Source organism: Xiphophorus maculatus, chromosome 14 (assembly GCF_002775205.1).
Source record: "Xiphophorus maculatus strain JP 163 A chromosome 14, X_maculatus-5.0-male, whole genome shotgun sequence".
NCBI lineage: Eukaryota > Metazoa > Chordata > Actinopteri > Cyprinodontiformes > Poeciliidae > Xiphophorus > Xiphophorus maculatus.
This window is the reverse complement of record NC_036456.1, coordinates 26,677,565-26,699,299: the sequence shown is the minus strand read 5'-3', so window position 1 is coordinate 26,699,299 and position 21,735 is coordinate 26,677,565. Positions and strand designations below refer to the sequence as shown.

General features: G+C 37.3%; 1 protein-coding gene and 1 long non-coding RNA gene across 2 annotated transcripts; both read right to left on the bottom strand.

Moving 5' to 3' along the window:
• Positions 1 to 596: 596 nt before the first annotated feature.
• On the bottom strand, positions 597 to 3,722 carry LOC111610797. Its single transcript, XR_002753777.1, has 3 exons — positions 3,610 to 3,722; positions 3,121 to 3,337; positions 597 to 1,596 (listed from the first exon to the last, which is right to left on the bottom strand). It is a non-coding gene; the product is annotated as an uncharacterized LOC111610797 (long non-coding RNA).
• Positions 3,723 to 10,537: 6,815 nt separating this feature from the next.
• Positions 10,538 to 20,698, bottom strand: LOC106700288 (NACHT, LRR and PYD domains-containing protein 7-like). The gene is given in 10 exon segments (XM_023345677.1): positions 10,538 to 12,462; positions 12,578 to 12,624; positions 14,401 to 14,574; positions 15,987 to 16,160; positions 16,247 to 16,697; positions 16,700 to 18,037; positions 18,944 to 19,175; positions 19,294 to 19,363; positions 20,193 to 20,300; positions 20,502 to 20,698. Coding segments are annotated over 10 exon segments (3,213 nt in total). The 5' UTR covers positions 20,579 to 20,698; the 3' UTR covers positions 10,538 to 11,920.
• Positions 20,699 to 21,735: the final 1,037 nt, after the last annotated feature.

Here is a 21,735-nt window from a genome sequence, read left to right as displayed (position 1 = left end):
CATTTTTTTTATTATAGTTATTTTGAGTTTTTATTATTTTCACCTTTACTATTGACAAAATTGTGGGAAATAATAAATAAAAATTATTCTTTGTGTGAAAACATCCTGTACGTAACTCATCTGTGTGAGTTTTGTTCGATTGGCGGCTTGTCGTTCTATGATCTAAATGTGAAACAGGGTTGAGTTGACCCAACATGAGCTTGTTACCCTGCAGCTCCCTGGGTTGAGGACAAACGATTCCCTCTTCCACAAAACAGCAGGAAGTTTATCCTTGACTCGGTCAATAAGAATACATTTCTGAGCTACAAAAGTGTATTATAAACTTTACCCCGCAAGTAATTTGGTTATTCCTTTTGAACAGTAATCAGCTTTTATAAGCATCATAGTTTCAGAAAAGTTTGTTTTCATTTGTGATGAAGCAAAGAAAATAATTGTTGTTGTTTCTAATGACAGAAAGAATCAATGTTTTTATAATTAGTGATTTTATTGTTTTGATTGCTCTCCATTCTTTGTCCGTTTTTCAACCAAAGAAAAAAGGAAGATGCTGAATGAAAATGAAGCTTATGGAAAGAAATAAATGTGAATGACAACAGAACTTACAATGAATTAAGGATTATGAACTTTATTAGATCTTTAATGGAGCAAAGCAAAGAACAAAGCAACATGCTGCACAGCTTTGGAAACATCTTTAGCAAAACAATCATTTACAAAAAACAAAGTCGTTCACAGCACATAGAAAATGATACATTTTTTGGCTGTAAAATATAACATTTTACTATTATTTATGATTGTTACTTCATATATATTTATCAGGGATGCAAAAGTACATAAAATATTGCCCATGCTTCGTTTATCTATCATTTAGAGAGCGCTGGATGCAGATAAGTCTAGTGACATTTCTATTGTCCCATGTAAATATCTTCATTTAATTCAGACTTTAATTACGTAGGTCCGAAAAAAACAACTTCTCAATTCAAAATTAGGACTCAAAAACACAGAAGGAAGCATTATTGCTTTTAGTACTCAGCACAAAATCACTCTTTGTCATACATCAACAAAGTTTCTCATCGCTGATATAGTAAAAACTGTAAATTGCACACTGTCTTTCATTGATCATGTGATTTCTCTGATGTGTTTACAAAATAAACTCATCTAAACGTAACTCAAAGCATTTAAAGGCTGAACTAAAGCTGGATATGGAGAGATGCAGCAAAGCAAAACAGCATTTTTGCCAAACCTGGAAGACTCTGGTTTCCAAAGTCAAACCACAGATTAGTTTATGGACTTCACATGTCGCTTGTACGGAATGACCCGTAGAATTCACTGCTTTCAAAGTGAACAGGAAGCAATTGGCCGTTGACTTTATCACAAGCGACAGTCACATATTTAGCTTCTTTCCTCAGACTAGTAATGCAGCAATTATTCCCAGTGACTTCAAAATGATACAGTGTAATTTGGGAGATACTGGTGTACAAGTTGCGATGCCCTTGATAGGTTCCCCCGTTGTCGTTGCAGATGTTCACATAAAGATGTTCATCTCCTACATCAACGAAGGACTGCGTACGTCTGTCACAGAGTTTGTTTCTTTTCAGGTAACTGAAAAAGCAAAATGTCAAAACCTGTTATTATATTACTTTTAACAAAAACAGCAAGTTAACAAAGCAAATATTTTTTATAGAAATATTCTAACTCTTGTGCCTGAATTTATTTGCAATTGTTATTTGATTTACAATCAAATAAAAATCTACATACAGTTGCTGGCGACTAGGTGCTTTTATATAGACATACATGTTGTACTATAATATCTTTATGTGTGGAATCAACAGGTATTATTATTATTATGCATACGACATTAAGACTGTGTGGTGATTTGAGGAGAAAGTAACAAGTAACCAAGTAATATTGAATATCAGTTAGAAATTGCATTTTAAGTAGCAGTGCTGCATCTATTAGCAATATGATTTTTCTTTCTGTCTTATGGAACTATATATTTTAGCTCTTTGGTACAAGAGTTAGTGAAATTAGGATCTAACATGACAATCATGCCTGAGCAAGCAGCCCTCAGTAGTTATGGCAAGTCGATGTATATTCTATGTGGTTTTTGTTTTACTTTATTTTGAAAATGTTCTTTTACTTATTTACATATATCACCAGTTTCATATTGTTGGTATGTTTGCCTTGGCTGTTGGGTATTTCATGAAGCACAAGGGAATTAGCCTCTTAGCTTGGATAATTGTGAGCTGCATGTTTTGTAGTTTCCTTTCTTGCTAGTAGAGCAGCCCAGTGTTTCAGTGAAGCATCACTAAATACATTAAAGCAAATTGTACACCGGTGGTGTGTCCAATAACTGAATCCCATCAAATTGGGATGATAAATGGGTTTTAGATAATGGAGATAATTTCACCTCAGGTGAGCCACAACATGAGTGTTGGGAAACATTGTATGTGTCAAGTGTGTCAAGTTCTTTTCTAATCTGTGCAGCTTCCCCACTTGAAAAGGGACAGATAAATCGATGCAGACTTTCATCAGGACCAAGCAGTTTTCTTCATTTTATCCTCCACTTATTTAATGTGTGTCAGGACATGTTCACAATTGGACCAGAAGCAGGTAAAAACCTTTAAACAAACCCAAAAGAAGAAAAATAAATAATTACTAATCTGTATGTAAGTTTACATAAATTAATTTCACTCAAATTATATAAACAATACCAAGCAAACCACTTTGAATCAAACCCACAAAGTAAAGTTAAATGAACAAGTAACTAAACTTAAGCTCCTTAATTTTAAAGTACATTTCAAATTCATATTTACAATTACATAATGTTTACATTTATTTAAATATACAAATGTCTACTTTTCAATATTAGTCATATTTATTTTATAAATATAAATAGCTTCAAGTTGTTATTCTTCTTAATATAATGCTAAATTAATTAATAGTTGAACTTAACACCCAAATCCACTATTTAACAACACAACAATCAGTTCGATCATAAAAATATATCAACGTCACAAACCGCCGCTTCGGTTCAGACGTTGCGGTTAATGGGTGTTATTTGGCCGGTAAAGCTGGAGGAAACCTTGCAGTCCGATCTCATAAACAATACAGCTTGTTTCTTACCGGCTGCCTCTCCGCCCGTCTACAGATTCATCCAGGTCTGCACAAGTCAACTGTGATCAAACGAGTCCCCAAACTCCCCTCCTCTTTGTTTGGCTTCCTTTTCCGCTTTCTTTTCATTGCCCGTCCCTCTTTAGGTCCGTGAGCGAGCACACAGCGAGCGCATGTCTTTTTTTTTCTTTTCTTTTTCTCATATGACTTCACACAGTGTTTGCAGCATCTGTAGCGTAAGAAAACACAAGTTCCTTCACTGGCTGTTGTGGCTGTGTGGTACAAAATTTTGATCAAATCTTTTAATTAGTCCCAAGCAATTAAAAATGTATTGTCCTTATAAAAATGATCATTGTGGCTTTATTTTTTTTTTTTGCAGAATTGCAACATGGACATATGAATGGATTCTGCATATACGATCAGTCTATACAGGCTTTAGAGAAATACAGACAATAAAACAATTTGTCGTGTTGTGGTGGCGTAGGGGATAGCGCGACTCACGTTTGACGGCCTTGAGTCCTCTACGTACGCCGCCGTCGCAGGTTCAATTCCCGGACCTGACGATATTTGCCGCGTGTCTTCCCCCCTCTTCTTGCCCCTTTCCTGTCAGCCTACTTTCATATAAGGGACACTAGAGCCCACAAATACCCCCTGGAGGGAATTAAATAAACAACTTTTACTCACATGGAAATAATGACAAAAATACAGATTCAGAAGGATAAAAATGAAAGTTCCCCGTTTTTATCCAGATTAAATGTATCGAACCAACACTGCATACAGTCACATCTAATAAATTAGAACGTGGTTCCAGTGAGTCAAATTTTGTCACATTAAAAGAACCATTTGAAAATATCAACCTTTAAACAGGTAATCAACATTGAGCCCACATTTCTTATTAAACATGTTTGTTTTTTTAAAATCTGATTGATGTTGTATCCTAATCTTAAATGTCAAGTTTTCATTAACTATAAGTAGAAAATCATCAAAATTAACATACGGTCAACATGATGTTTCATTTTATTAATATAATTAACTGAAATACAGTAAATGGGATTTTCAATGATTTCTGAATTATAGAATATGGCTATAGATGTCATCCACAGTATCATGCAAATAACTTTCAAACCTTCTTTGACTTTACAATCTTTGATGGTGTTTACTGGGATTTACCGTGAAAAACTAATCATACCTTAACATTTTCCTTTGAGTAACATTTTCTTTATTATAATTATTTTGAGTTTTTATTACTTTCACCTTTACTATTGACAAAATTGTGGGAAATAGTAAATAAAATTTATTCTTTGTGTGAAAACATCCTGTACGTAACTCATCTGTGTGAGTTTTGTTCGATTGGCGGCTTGACGTTCTATGATCTAAATGTCACTAAGCTGTGAAGCAGCTTGTCAAGGAAACCAAGATCATCCCACTTCCTCATGCTGGAGATTTAAATTTTACAGTAATAATAGATAAAGTTACATTAAAATTAATCACACAAGTGACATCAAGGCCCAACAGTAGACTTAAACATCAATAAAATAAATCTGGTTGTGTGTGTTGTTTTTGTCTCCTGCAAACTGATTCAATTCTCCGTATTTTTTCTATCATAGTCAGACAGAAAGAGTCATGAGACAGGAAGAGCAGGTTTCCTGGAAAAAGTGTCATGTTGAGTCTATATTTCTAGCCCACATGCAGAACACGACACAGGAGAGCAATATATAGTGCAAGTGAATTTATTACAACAGCAATGATTGAATGCGCTGAAGATAACGGGTCTATCCAGGGGGGGAAAGGCTCACGGAGTGGTCGGCACACTATAAAGAACACAGCTAGAAGACGGTGAGTTCACAGGGTATAGGAGACGGGAGTGATGACAGTAAATTGGAATAATCTTACTTGTTGAACAGGAGTTTGTAGATTTGGAGGGATAACTGCTGTGCTCGGGGTCCTTGTTTCCTTGTGGTCCAGGAGGAACAGCGCTTAGCCACAGAGATCCAGAAGGCTGCGAGGAGTACAGACTTTAATTCCCTGCTTGGTTTATACTGAGTGTAAATGACTTGAATAAAGTTAATTACAAAAATAAACCTGTAAAAGACGAGGTAAGTTCATAAAATAGGCTTTTGTCCTACCTTAGACGTTCCTGCACCACAAGAAAATGAAATGTGAAGAAGTGAAATCTAAACACTTAGGAAGTAGGGAGCAGTGCTGAGGTGGTGACAGTTTACTCCTCCCTCCTCCCTTTTAGGGAGGAGTTTTATTTAGTACCGTTTATTGTTTCTAAGTGGACCAGAACCTGCAAAACGATAGTGCAGGTCCAGTCCGTAACGCAACGGCTCAACAGGTGTTAAATGTACTGGAGAAATCAAAGTACATGATCCTCACTGTGCTGCTGCTGCTTTATCCAGATGACAGTGGGTTTGTTGAAGAGTCTTTAACTCCAATTCCACAGCATATGCAACTTGCAGGGGGTCTTGATATGTGATCGTCTGCTAACTCAGTTGGGCCAACAGGACTCTCTCCAGGACCTTCATGATTTGGGATGTCAGGGCAACAGGTCTATAGTCGTTGATGACTGATGAGAGAGTTTTCTTTGGTACCACAACAACCAATTCCTGTTCTAGAGAAATTTGTGAGGCAGCTACAGAGATGGCCCAAGGTATAAGCAAGCAAAGCCTCTGCTTAGAACGCAAATGCTTAAATTTTGTGGTGGTAATGTTCTGAATAGAAAGAAAGCCCCTCATCAAATTCTGCCGGAACCCTTTTACAACCCTTGATATTACTCTGGGTACAGCTGATGTTGTCCACAGTTAAACATCACATCTGAGTGAGCTATCCTGTTTTTCTGCTTTGTCTACTGTTTATTTTGGTACTCTGTTGATATTGTCTTAATTTACACTGTTTTGTAATGTACATATCAAACATAAATGAAAAAATACATTGATTTTACCAATTCAGAGGTAAATGAATAATTAATTTGCACTGCTGCATTTGGAAATCCATTTAACTTTAAAGTATTAACTGCAAAGAAACTCAGCTGTTTGCAGCAGCTGTGCTAACGGCAGAGAAACAACCTAAAGTTACAGGAAAACCATTTATTGGTTGTTTTTTTACCTAGTTGTGTATTTTTGCAGATAACAGTACAACCACAGGGAGAAGGCAGAGGGGTTCATCGTTTCTCCATAATATCTTTGTCATATATTACACTGTCACAAAATGGTGACATGTGTTAACAAATATATTAAAAACATATTTTTATAAATGTTGCCTACTTCAGTTTTAAGCCATGTTATCATTTTGTGGCACTGTGCATAGTGAGGTCAGAACATTAAAGCTTATTTATTTAGATTTTAGACCATTAGATATAGTGCACAACTTTGTGGATTATTTAAAATCAATAGGCAGAAACCCTGTGAGTCACTTGTAGAGGAGTCATTTCTGGATTCCCAATTTCTTTTGTGTTAACAGTCACCTGCAGGTTTGTTGCTGTAAATAAAGTTATGTGCTGTGGGTGCTGTCTTCCTGTTTTCAAGGACACAATTGTAATGGAAGAAATTACTTTAACAAGAGTCTAGATGAGAAGAAATAAGAAGTTTATTAAAACTTTGCAAGTTGAGAACAGAAATACAGAGTCGTAGGATCTGGCTTCCTTTTATAGGTTCTGGTCAGAGAAGAGAGACTTGATTGGACTGTAGGTGTGTGAAGGTTTTGCATAGACCAGCCAGAGAGACGTTGATGAAAATTCAAAATATAATCTTAATTTATTAACAAAAAGAATCCAAAAATGATAAATTGGGCCCAAACTGAGGTCAACATAACAAAGTACAACTCAGGTGGTAACAGAACAAACTCAAGCACAAACTGACCTGAAGTTAAGATGACTTTACGGTCTCCTGGCAGCAGGTTTTTATCCTGTAGTTCTGGTTCCTCCGAGTCAGAGTTTTCCAGCTTAGCAGGTTCAAATGTTGGAGAAGTACGAGCTTGCACTTCTAACTGCAAAAGACTAAATTGGTGCTAGAGAGTCTTGAACCGTTGATCTTGGCGAGCTGTTTCCTCTCTCATCATTCTATTCTGTGCCTCCTGCTGGCTCATGTGGGCACGAAGAATACTGACCAGATCTGCGTAAGTTGGTTCTACTCCCCCTTCCTCCTCAGTGCCTACATGTCCTCCAGATGCTCCTGCTTCGGTGCAATCAGTCGGCTCATCAGGGCCTGCTGTTCCTTGAGACTCCACAAAATTGCCTCGTTTACTCCTTCCTCCACGCTGCATGTTGCATCAAGGTTGGTAATGGGGAGAAAAAACTTTGTACTCCTGGCTGGTAAGAATCCCACTCCTGGCACCAAGTGTGAAGGTTTTGCATAGACCAGCCAGAGAGACGTTGATGAAAATTCAAAATATAATCTTAATTTATTAACAAAAAGAATCCAAAAATGATAAATTGGGCCCAAACTGAGGTCAACATAACAAAATACAACTCAAGTGGTAACAGAACAAACTCAAGCACAAACTGACCTAACAAACAAGACATGAGGGGAACTTAAATAGTGGCTGATCAGACCATTAACACACACTAGGGGGTAATTAAACACACAAAAACCTAACAAATATTGGTCAGAATATTACTAAATCTATAAATGAAATAAATATCAGAATTTAACTAACTTTCCAAAAGAAGAAACATTAAATAAATGGTAAAATTAAACTAAAGACCAAATTTCCCCCTCCCCTGGTGAACAAATGGAATAGTCCGCTGAGGAAGTTTGACAACCATATATGGACACCAATCAGCTGGAGCTCATCTCTGATTTTCAGCCACAGGTCCAGAGGAAACTGGTAACTCAAAAGAAAAATAATTAATTTGTTGTAGTTAACAAAATATACAAAGAACTGACACATAAAGTTAACTAAATGGGTGCACAACAAATAGTTAACTAAACAGTCAGACTAATGAAAACAAATTTAAAGATAAAAATCTAAACTACTCACTAATCAATATATAAAGTAATATTAAGGGAAAACAAAAAAACATTACCAATAGTGTCTGCGTGTGACAGTCGGGACAGCTGTCACAAGGTGTGAATCCCTGATTGTTATGTACCAACAATTCTGTGGAGCCCAACACAGATGGTCTGGCTATTTGTCTATTGTTAAGGAAATGAGGTGTTTCACTGATGCTAAAGAGGGCAGATAAGTTCTACATTGGGGAAGTAACAATTAGATAATCTCCAGGATCAAGAAGCTCCTGCTGTTATACGGCACTGTAGAGGCCTATAGGAAAGCAGCTTAACCGATCTCATGATAAGATCATGCAGACACAATCTAACGCACAAGAGGGTTGAGGGGCACATAAAATTTTCCATCACAACAGTGAAGAGAGAAGTTAAAGGCCGTCACCTCACCTCTGAGCTTTTCTCTGGTTAGCAAAATGTCTACTATATTGTGAATGTGAATTTCTTTATCTTACGGTATGTGAAATAACCCCAACTTCATTTATTATTGATATAAGTGGAACAAAAAAATTAAACAAAAAAACCAACCTACTGACATCAACATTTATCTTCATTGTTTATAGTGTACCAAAATGTAAACAAGTGAGCAAATAAAAAATTACATCAGACACATATTCAACTTTTGATTACAATATTGTGTAATTTAGTAAAATTAAGGTAAAAGACATGATAAAAAGTTTTTTAAAAATCCTTTGATTTCAAACAATGAGATTATATGGCTGCCTGTTAGTTACAGTTTATAATCAACATCTCAGGACTGCCAGTTATAAACAGACTTCAGCATATAGTAAAAGTTACAATAGATACTGCCATTGTACCACTGAATGGCACACAATTAAAAATAGATTATAACTGTTGTCATGGAAACAATGCAAAAAATTATAAATAAGTAAACCCAAAACCATAATTTGGTTGCTTAATACTCATCAGAATTTATCATTTTCACCAGTATAAAAATAAAGAGGTTTTATTTGCCCATCCACTCCCATAAAAAGGTTAAAGCTCAGTTTCTTTAGGTTTTTGTTGCTTTTAAGCACAAGGTCATCTTGTAGAAACAAAGGTCATAACAGAAAAAAACAACCAATTCAAGGACACAAGTGAAAGGATCTCATTGACAGAATAATAAAAAATTTTAAAGTGCTTACAGGATTTTAAAAAAACAATAATTAAAATAAAGTTTAGAATTAAGCAACTATAAAAGATTATGATGCTTCACTATAAAAATATATTTTTTGTTCTCTTTAAAGATGGAAAAATAAAACCCAAAGAATAAGAAAAATCTGACAGTATTTTTCCCCATTTCCTTATAATCCCTCTTTAAAGCAGCTGCAGACCCTGTTGTAGAAACAATCTCTACATGCAGCTGAACTCTGCGCTGCAGAGAAGCACACACATCTCCAAATTTCACATATATTTGACTGAATAAAGTTTGTCAGGGAAAATACAAATCCAATATGTGCATGTGGCACTGTTAGAAAGAAGGCCCTGTGTTTTACTTGAGAAAAGTGTTTAAGAGATTTTAAATAAAACTATGCAAGTCTGTGCAACTCCTTAAAAATTTCAGTGTCATTGCCTGAGAGGGATTAGTAACTGATTCTGTGTACATGATTGACAGCAGTTGCCATGGTAAAGCTACTGTATTTCATTAGTTGTTCAAATAATAAACATATTGGCAATGATGTCTCCTCCGCGGTGGTGGAGACAAAAAAAATCCATACTATGCAAGCAAGAATCCACAAATCATGAGGAAACATCTGAGAGCAGATGTACTACCAGTAGTAATGTCGTTGTAAAAGGATGGCAAAGAAGGAAGCAAAAATATTAGTAGAACTTATTTTTCACTTATTACTTGGATAGGTGGACAAATCAACTATCCAATTATCATGTTTAAATTATTATTTCCAGATTTGTCACAACCCAACAGATGTCAAATGTCGGCCCTGGTGCTAATAGTGTGGTTGTCCCTCAGGGTAAAGGACGGCTCATAGTGTGTACTCACTATTCAGCCAATAGTAACAATATGGATCCACCAAATGGGAATGATATGTGCAATGCACCAAACCCTACACCAAACTGTATGCTTTCGATATTTGTTAAGTTATTATATTTGGTTAACATGGAAGATATCTAAGTCAATACCATCTGTATGCTTTGCTTTTTGACTCAATGGGGTTCGAGGTGAGAGTTGATTTGTTGTGTTGTATTAACAGGAAGCTGCGACAGACTGGCGACCTGTCCAGGGTGACCCCGCCTCTCGCCTGAAACGTTCGCTGGTGATAGGCACCAGCACCTCCTGACCCCACGAGGGACAAGGGTGTTAGAAAATGGATGGATGGATGGATTCCCCCGGAGGAGCTAGAAGAAGTGGCTGGGGAGAGGGAAGTCTGGGCCTCCCTTCTGAAGCTGCTACCCCCGCGACCCGACCTCGGATAAGCGGAAGAAGATGGATGGATGGATGGATGGATGGATGGATGGATGGATTAACAGGAAGAAAAGACTGGCTTATTTTAACAGCTGCCAATTTATTGAATGATTGATCAGTTTTTGTCTAAAGATCAAAGTTCTGTTTACCATATTTTTCAGACTATCACGCTTTTTTTCATAGTTTGGTGCTCCTGCGACTTATAATCAGGTGCAACTTTTTCCCTCTTCATGATGCATTTTTGATTCATGTGTTAAATGTTATACTGATGGACATGAACTGAGGAGTTAACATTACCATCTGTGAAGAAAGCTAATCCGGAGTGAAAGCAAGATGGCCAGAGCCTGAGAAACGAGTCCACAAATGTGTTATTGAAGAACGTGTTGATGGAAGAGGCTTGTCAATGGTGGAGCTACATCTCCACACCCTGGTAGTTGCCAAAGAAATTGATATAAATTACTTTACAGATGGGCCTTCTTGCTGTTACCACTTCATGCAATGCAACAGCCTCTCAGAGCGCAGACATCGGTGCTCCGACTTTCAAGCCAAACTCAACAGTTTCCATTAGTTTGTTGAAAAACAGGCAACTGAACTCAACATGTAGGATCAAATCAACTTGGACGAGGTCCCACTCACATTTAAGACTTTCTAAATAGATGTGTCTTTTAGTCCAGTGTTGAGTTTAGATTTATGGCCCAAGCTCAACTGGAACCTGACCCAAAATGTGGAACAGGTCAGGCCAAAAATGATCTGCTTGATGGTTGGCTCTAGCTGCTGTGGTGCATTTAATAAGCCCACAATTCATACAGCACAGAGAAAATCAAACGAGAATGCAGGATATGAAGTTGTGCTAATCAGCTTATTATAGTCTTAATACTGGAAGAGGTAATTTATTTTATTGATGAAAGGAAAAAGGCAGAAGTTAATTGGAGTGTAAAAGTGCAGTGCACTAATGCACATGTAACCCCTTTCTGCTCTAATTTTATCAGTCACACATCTCAGATGATTTGCACTTGACTCATGTAGTTAAAACAAGCAACAAGATGGAGCTGAAAGGTGTTAAGCAAAAGCTAAAAACAGCAGAATTTACACTGCTATGCTCAAATTATAATCTAAAAACGAAACAGCAAAATCTTGATTAAAATAATAAATCGGGTTTAATTTGGGCCAACAAAGTTAGTCAGGTCGGGCTCGGACACATTGTAAACAGGCTCAGGCTGGGTCAGGTTGGATTTTTCAGAAATGTTCTAAACTCTACTTCTGTGTGACGTGATTTTTGATTGATGTGACTTATCCTCTGGAACGACTAAAAGTCTGGAAAAATACATTATATTTATTGTGACAGTTTAGTCACGATGAATGATGACAATAACTAAAACTTGGGAGCTTAAAGTGAACACAAAGACATCCAAGAACCTGTCCTGTACTCAAATCCAAATCCAGGATAAAGAGGTTCAGTGAATTTGGTGTTGGCAGTGTAGAGGTGGATCAGTGTATCTGAAGAGACTCTGTAGAAGGACAGAGTCCCAGCAGGACAGTCCACATACACCGCTACTCTGCCAGAGGGAGACGAGGAGTAGGAAGAGACGGGGATGAAAGCTTTTTCTCCATTGTGCCAAACAGTGTAACCATCATCAGAGCAGACTAGACTCCAGGAGTTATCATTCAGTCCAAACCAGGAATCGTCATTTACTCCTTTTCTATTGATTCCCCTGTAACTCAGTGATACATAGACTTTCCCACCCCACTCAACCTCCCAGTAACAGCGACCCGTCAGACCATCAGTACACAGCAACTGATTGAGGTCAAATCTGTCTGCATGATCAGGATACGGCTGCTCTTCCTCCACAAGTGTCACCTTCCTGTTTTTGTCAGACAGTTTGAGAAATCTGTTTACAGTGTTTAGGTCGACTGTTAGTGGACAGGAATCTGAAGGACAGAACAAACACAATGCAGTTACTGATGTATAATTTTCTGAATACACTGTCACAAAGGTGAACATCCATAAATGGGACAATCTGCTATGAATCAAAAATGCACTTACACTTCCTCAGACCTGGTGTCAACCATCTTTCTCCTCCAGGTTCCATGCTGTAAGAAAGGAGGTGTTTTGATGGTATGAGTATTTATCAAGATGCAAATATGGACACCCCAATTTAGACCTCATTGAGTATTTCTAAGAAATCTTCAGTCCATCTGTGGCTGCGGTTCTGTCACTATGTATAATATTTTCCTGGTGCTACTAGGTTCTGGACAAATCACTACTGCAGAATTACAGGCCGATCTCCAACCTCCCATTCATCAGCAAAGTTATTGAAAAAGCTGTGTGTAAACAGTTAAATAGTTTCCTAATGATAACCAACTGCTTTGACTCCTTCCAGTCTGGTTTTCGCTCTACATTATGATGTCAACAGGTGACTCAGAACCCATCCAATCACTGAACAGATGCTTAGAACAGATAAATGTGTGAATGTGCCAAAACTTTCTCCAGCTAAACAGAAACAAAACTGAAGTTATTATTTTTGGACCTAAAGAGGAACGATCTAGAGTCAATGCACAGCTTCAGTTATTACAACTAAAAACCAGCGATAAGGCCCGAAACCTGGGATTAGTGATGGACTCTGACCCGAAACTCCAAAGCCACATAAAGACAGTCACAAAGTCGGCCTTCTATCACCTGAAGAACATTTCCAGGATTAAAGGACTAATGTCTCAACCAGATCTCGAGAAACTCATCCATGCGTTCATCTTCAGTCGCATTGATTATTGCAACAGCGTCTTCACAGGTCTGTCCAACAAATCAATTAAACAGCTGCAGCTGATCCAGAATGCTGCTGCTGGTGTTCTCACTAAAACCAGGAAGATAGAGCACATAACACCAGTTTTAAAGTCCCTCCACTGGCTCCCTGTAGCTCAAAGAATAGACTTTAAAATACTGTTGTTAGTTTACAAATCACTGAACGGCTTAGCACCACAATACATTAAAGATCTGCTTTTATTGTATCAACCTTCCAGACCTCTCAGGTCTTCCGGTTCTGGTCTGCTCTGCATCCCCAGAACCAGAACCAAACGAGGAGAAGCAGCATTCAGCGTCTATGCACCACAAATTTGGAACGAACTTCCAGAAAACTGTAAAACAGCTGAAACACTGACTTCCTTTAAATCTCGACTAAAAACTGACCTGTTTAGGATTGTATTTGAAATGTAATCAATTACAAATTTAATGATGGAACTTGACTTAATGTCATGTTTTGATTGTTGATTCTATGTTGCAATTGCACAAAAATCTGTGAGGGATGACAGAGTCCCAGAGCGAAATTCCGTGAGAGGTGTATGGAGCCTCGTACCGGAAGAAAAACAGCGAGTGACGGAGGGTCATTGTGCCTAACAGAAACCCTGTCAATTCTAGACAATAACAGGTACAATAGAATTGCACAAAAGTCCGTGAGGGACGATGGAGTCCCTGCTCGAAATTCCATGAAAGAGGTGTACGGAGCCTCGTGCCGGAAGCCTGTTGAAAGGCTGTTTACATCATTTTAAACTGCGTGATTGTGAGCGTGAATAAAAATACCAATAGGTATGTCGCTCCATATAACACAGTAGGAGTGTAACAGGTAAACCTTTTATGACTTTGTATTTCTGTGTTTGATATGATGTAAAGCACTTTGAAATGCCTTGCTGCTGAAATGTACTATACAAATAAAATTTGATTGATTGATTGATCTGGGTTGACCTACCTACACTTATATTCACATTGATTTATCCAGATCTCCCCACCTCCCCCCTCCCCAAGGATTTTTGTTCCTCAATAATCCTGAGTACATTATTCTGAGTATCACTATGTGGCTGCAGAAAATATTTCCTTACTTGAGAGACTCCAGCCTGAAGCTTGGATTCTTCAGTATAGCTGCTAGCCTCTCCATTCCTGCCTCTCTAGGATAATTGAAACTCAGGTCCAGCTCCTTCAGGTGAGACGGGTTCATAGTCAGAGCTGAGGCCAGAGCAGCAAAGCCTTCGTCTGTGATCAGGCAGCCTGAAAGCCTGCAGACACAAACACACAACATTGTTGGAACACTCACCTATAATCTCAATGTGAAGCACATTTTATAACTTGTTTTCAGCAGGAATAATTAGATGACATGCTAAGAAAAGTAGAGCATGTCTGTTAAGCAGCAGTCTGCAGAAGACTGTGTGTCTGTCCATATTGTCAGCTGAAGATGTTTACCACAACTTTTCCTGTTTGGAGTCACCATTGAAATGTAGACGTAGACAGACATAGACAATGTCTAAACCAGTGAGACTTTAAGGCAGAAAAAATTAACAGAGTTGGCCTGACCCAAAACAATTGTGGTTGTCTGAACTGCACCAGGTGGCTACATCACTCAACTGAGTGGCCTGCGCTGGGACTCGCCAATTTATTGTGTCCCATTCCACATGCTTCATGTTTTCAGGGAGTCAATATGTTGCTTTTCACATGCAGATGTACTTTATGTAACCCCTCTCTGTGTCCAACATGTTTTTCCCTCATCTACCCTCATGTTATTATTTTTTCTCACCTAACAAAAGGCCATCTCCCTTGATGGCTGCAGCCTCTGCCATTATAACGTATGTTGTTTGTTTGTCTCTTGTTATTCTTTGGATCGGCTGTACTGAAATTAATTTTGTTGTGCTTCTAAAGGGATAGATTATTTGGCTCACTTTTAAACTTCCAGATACATAGAGTTCAACATCTGTATTGAAGTTTTGGTGACTGACTGAAGAGTTTTTCAGGAAGTTAGACATTATATTCGTGCTCTTATTTTGAAAAGGGTGAAGACCGTTTAAGGAGCAGTTCAATTTTCTCTCTACACGTTCTCCACTTATAATGTGGTGCACCAAATATTTCTTCTATACTCAAAATCCATCTGTGTAGTTCTACATTAAACACTAAAATCTACTGATGTCCTGCATGATTTGCTGTGGTAAGTTGGGCAAAATCAGCAACAGAGTTAGCAATAATCCACAACTATAAAAGTGTAACCATGAGTGAAAGGTCTGTTCTAAAGAATCACATCTTGAAATGCAACCGTAGAGATACAGTAGATGAGTAGTGAAAATTTTGACTCTATTGAGAAATATGCTGCTGTAGCACATGCTGGGACATTGTTTGGTGGGTAACAGCATCATTCAATTTATCAAATTAAGATTAGAGTTAGAGCAACAGTTAGTCAGCGATGCCCACTGCAAGAAGCAGGTTTTTCTAAATAATCTCTGTATTTGATTGGGTTTTCAATTAGGTGTTCTGGAGCAGATATACATCTAAAATAGGCAGGGTAGTGGTCCCTGATGAAGTGGATTGAGAACATTTGCTCAAGAGGTTTTGCAATTCTTTCCAGAAAATGGAAAACATGTTTTAGATATGTTCATAAATTTGCTAAATATGATAACAATAGAAGAATTTAAATTAATCTCACCTCAGAATTTTGAGTTCTCAGTTGGGACTCATCAGTCCATTGCACAGCAGCTTCACTCCTGAATCTGTCAGGTCATTGTTACTCAGGTCCAGATCTCTGAGACTAGAGGATGTTGAGCTGAGCAATGAGGACAGAGCTTCACAGCTTCTCTCTGAGAGGTTACACCCACTCAGTCTGAAAGGACAGAAGTAATACCAAGTAATTATCTGATTGTTTTATTTGTTACATATTTTTATGAATTCTTCTACATCTGTACTTACATAACTTTGCTAATGATTTTGACCATTGGCAGCAGCCTCAGTAAAGCATTCTCTGAAGCAAAGTATTTTTTCATGTCAAATGTCTCCAGACCTTTTTCTGATGAAAGTAGGATGAAGAGCAGTGCTGACCACTGAGCAGGAGACAGCTGGTGTGCTGAAAGACTTCCTGTATTTAAAGATTGTTGAATTTCCTCCATCAGAGACTGATCATTTAGTTCACTTAGACAGTGGAACAGATTGATGATTTTCTCAACACCATGATGATTCAACTTCTCCTTGATGTACTGGGCTGTGTCTTTATTAATTGCTAAACTTTCTTCTGTCTGTGCCACAAAGCCTCTTAAGTGACGCTTATTGGTCTCCAGTGAAAGACCAAGTAGAAAGCGGAGGAACAAGTCCAGGTGTCCATCTGGACTCTCTAGGGCCATGTCCACAGCACTCTTGTACATTACATCTCTGGAGATTCATGCTTTCTTTTTTCCAATTCCTTGGATTTCGTTTCACCTTTTGCCAGCAGATTGACTCCAGATTTGATGAAGGTCAGGTGAACATGCAGAGCAGCCAGAAACTCCTGAACGCTCAGGTGGACAAAGCAGAAGACTTTGTTCTGGTACAGTCCTCTCTCTTCTCGGAAGATCTCTGTGAACACTCCTGAGCACACTGAAGCTGCTCTGATGCCAATGCCACACTCAGCCAAGTCTGATTCATAGAAAATCACGTTTCCTTTCATCAGCTGTTCATAAGCCAATTTTCCCAAGGACTCGATCATTTTCCGGCTCTCTGCACTCCAGTGTGAATCTGTCTCACACTGAAGGCCATCATACTTGATGACCTTTAGGTTGTTCTGCACTACCAGGAAGTGAATGTACATCTCAGTCAGGGTCTTTGGCAGCTCCTCATCTTTCTTGTTCAACATGTCTTCCACAACTGTAGCAGTGATCCAGCAGAAGATTGGGATGTGGCACATGATGTGGAGAGTTCTTGATTTCTTTATATGGTAGATTACCATTCTGGCCTTCTTCTTATATTTAAATCTTTTGGTGAAGTACTCATCTTTCTGTGGGTCAGTGAATCCTCTGATCTCTGTCATCTTGCCAACAAACTCAGGAGGAATTCGACTGGCTGCTGCAGGTCGTGTGGTTATCCAGAGGTGAGCTTTGGGAAGCAGGTTCCCGCTGATGAGGTTTGTCAGAAGAACATCCACTGAAGTGGACTTTCTTACATCTGTCAGGATCTCGTTGTTGTGGAAGTCCAGTGGAAGTCGACTCTCATCCAAACCATCAAAGATGAACACAACCTTTAACTCTTCAAACCTGGAGATCCCTCTGGTTTCACTAAAAAAATGATGAACAAGATCCACCAAGCTGAACTGCTGGTCTTTTAACAGATTCAACTCTCTGAATGTGAATGGAAACGTGAACTGAATGTCCTGGTTGGTTTGGTCTTCTGCCCAGTCCAGAGTGAACTTTTGTGTCAGGACTGTTTTCCCAATGCCAGCCACTCCCTTTGTCATCACTGCTCTGATTGGTTCATCTCTTTCAGGTGAGGGTTTAAATATGTCTTCATGTCTAATTGTTGTTTCTGGTCTGTCTGGTTTCCAGGACACTGATTCAATCTGTCTGACCTCATGTTCCTTATTGACATCTCCAGAGTCTCCTTCTGTGATGTAGAGCTCTGTGTAAATCTGATTTAGAAATGTTTGATTTCCTGATTTAGCAATTCCTTCAAACACAAACTGGAGCTTCTTCTTCAGGTTAGACTTTAGTGTTTGTTGATATGTGATGAATGACTCTAAAAGATAACAAAGATAAAATTATAATTTAAGAGTGATTTAATGTTTTGCTTTAATGCATCACACTTAAAAAGCATTTGTCCTTGACACTGAGTTCAAGAAAAATAATCTGCAAATAACAAAAGCATTATTCATAAAATATAATTAATTTCTCTCCAGCGGATTGTTGCAGACAAAAAAAAGTATCAGCTAGCCTACCAATGTGATGTATGATGCTCAGATCATATGTCATTCTTGATTTTGACTCAAGTAAGAAGTTGTGTCTTGGCAGAGATAAATTAGCTCAGGACACACTATTTTAATTTAGTTTTATTGTGTATTTTGTGGTGTTTTTGCATTGTTGACACTTAAAACTGTTCCAGGCAGGTATTTATAAGCAAAAACTTTACTAAAGTTTAGTAAAGCCAAAAACTTTAGTAAAGTTTTTGGCTCAGTTTTATCTGATGATCAAGTTGTGCCCTAAGATGGTTATTTTGATGTAAATTGCTAGTGTTAATAATTGTCCTAACCCGTAGTTTATAGTAATCAACAGCTAACCCAGACCTTAGTGCTCAAAGATAAATTTTTACAACTGCATATGCATTCTTGGTGTCACACAGTAAAGTGCTCAACAGAAACAGTGTTTATATCCAACTGTTTATTCTATGACACCAAGCTGAAAATACATGACAAGCACCTCACATTTTGAAGACTGCCTGACAGAAGAGATTAGTAAATATTAGAAACTTGTAAAAGGTGCACTATGTCAAAAGAAATACTTCTAAGGCTAATTAATCTTTGAAGCAAATTAAAACTGGTGTCAACTACCATAGGTATTCTCAAAGAATCAGTGTTAAACTATCTTTTCTTCAAGCATTTTAAAAATGTTGGTAGATTTATTATTTCTGTAGAAAAATAACTCTTACTGCTCTGCAGAAGGTCAGCTAGGTCATCCAGATTCATCATTCTCAAGAAGTCAACAGTGATCTTTAAAAATGCCTCTCTACTGCTCCTGCTGCTCTGCTTTTCATCCTTATTTCCAGACACCCTCTCATCCTCTTCCAGACCCTCAGAACATTCGAGGTAATCTGAACACAAGACCTTTTGGATTTCCTTCAGCTCGTCCTTCACAAACATCACAATCTTTTTCTCCAGTTCCTGAAACAAAATAAGATATAAATAACCCATCTGATAAAATCTGACAATCAAGTGATCTATAAAGTGCATCACAGAGCTAACAAAAGAAATTAAAATGTAGTATCTGTGGTATACAGACCATAATTATGGAGCCCAGCTGCATTTGATGCTCAGGGGGAGGTTGACCAACGTCAGAGATCTGGTCAAGTCTAAGGAGAAATCACTGAGAATTAGCTTCCAAAGATTCCAGGACAAACTGAGTAGAAGTCACTTATACCTATATATGCTAATGTGTGCATCATAAGACAACTGTCATATAGCTAACTGTATTTAGAAGTTTAGTCAACAGATGTATTTACATTTAATTTCTTAAGATGTTACATAAGGGAAACAAAACTGTACTTTCAAACATGGAAACTCCCAAGGGTAATAAGTAGCTAATGAGCCTGATAGCATGGGTCTAAACAAGACACTTTCATCTGACATGTTTCTGACAGGACTTCTGCTGTTTATTTAAAATATTTAAAATGGTGGATGGTCTTCTGGAAGGAGTTTCTAAACACATATAAATATATAAAATTGAGATGCACAACATACTGTATATCTCAAATATATTATCATCATAATATCAGGATGTGTGCAATATTGATTTTTCAAAAGACAGTTTTGAGAGCAATAATTGTTGGTTAATATATTCCAATTGTTATGAACTTGCAATTAATTCTAAATTAATATTTAGTGTGGAAAGAGTCCCATGGCAGCAGATGCTCACATTGAGCACGAGTGACGTTTGTATTAATTTATTACAACATATATGTTTTTCATAAAACCCTATGAAGGAACTTTGTGGGGGGAACCTTTGGGTACAGAACATTTCTTTTTCGTTTGTTTTACCTTCCATATCCCTTTAACTCCATGATGGTTTTGTGGTGATGGATTTGTAAGACATTGGTTTGATAATGAAATGCAATTATATAATTTTACACTTCTAAGAACAAGAATTTTGAAAGAACATAAAACAATTTACATGAAGTTCACCTTTTTGCATCTGAAGGTTGGTCAAGATTAAAACTAATAAAGGGTTCTTTTGAGTGGCTGCTCTTAAAGGACAGACAGGTTGGTCTGGGTTCTTCTTTCTGTTGTTTCCTGTGGATGAGAATGTAAATGCCAGTCAGACACCTGTCACATTTCCTGTCAGAAACAAACTTCTTGAGTTAAGTAATATAATTAAGAATTATATCTATAATTTTAATCTTCCTGAGGTAAAAATAATAGTGACCATACACACCATTTTCCATATAGACAAAATAATGCATGCAATGTCTATGAAGAGATATGAATTCTCACCTCTTGCCCTCTTGTTCCTTGCATAAAGTGTTTTCAGAGCAGGGAACTTCCTCTTCTTTGTCATCAGATGCCTCCATGTTTTCAAATTCACGTCAACATCAACTTAGCCGTATATTCCACCTCAAACACAGAAAAACACAGATTGGTCAGCTGGACAAAGCAGGCAGCACTGTGAGGATCATGTTCTTTTGATTTCTCCAGGGCATTTAACACAATTCAGTCCATTCTTCATTCAATTAAATTAAGTTGTCATAAAATTTCCTCAAGAGTAGCCAAATTACTTTATAATGTTACTCAAGTGAAAATAAAAAGTGGTGTAAAACTATATTTGTCCAAAATGTTATGTAACTAGTTGCATCTTCCGGTACCAATGTACAATTTTAAAAACAGTGTTTCCATATCGGTAGTTGTACAACACAACCAACAACAAATAAGTTAGAAAAATGCCCTTGGAAAATTGTGCAAAGAAATAATGAATAAAGTCTTTAACCATTCTCTTAGCCATTTGCTTTCATTTTTTGTAACTGAAGCTGAAGTCAGAGAAAAAAGATTTACAGATTTGTAGATATCAAAATCACATTTATAACTCCTTTAGCTTCTCTGATTTAGCATTCATTTATAATTTTATGATAACCATAACTTATTAGTTACTCTTATTATAATCTTAATGTGAGTTATTACAGATGTTCTCTGAAAAGAAACCAAGAATAATCCATGATTCTAATTATTTGATACCAAAGTTACAGTTACTTGTTTTACCTGTAAGTGTAAATGCAAGTATTCTTACAAGTAAACCAATATTAATATAAGTATTTTACTTTGAATCTTATCCAATTACTCAAAATGTTTAGACTTTATTCTTTAAAACTTATATTCTTTGAAATAAGGAATAGTCTAAACTATTTTTGATAAATCTGCAGACTGGAAACTTACTTCCTTTTTTTTCAGGAAACCTGCTCTTCCTGTCTCATGACTTTTTCTGTCTGACTGATTTATTATGATTAGATAGAAAAAAGAAGAATTAAATCAAAGTTTGCAGGAGACAAAAACAACACACATAACCAGATTGATTTTATTGAAGTTTGAGTCTTGGGTCTAGATGTCACTTGTATGATTAATTTTAAAGATAACTTTATTTATTGTTACTGTTAAACTAACATCTCCAGCATGAGGAAGTGGGATGATCTCAGGTTTTCTGGACAATCTAAAATAATTGACTGATATCATTTCCACT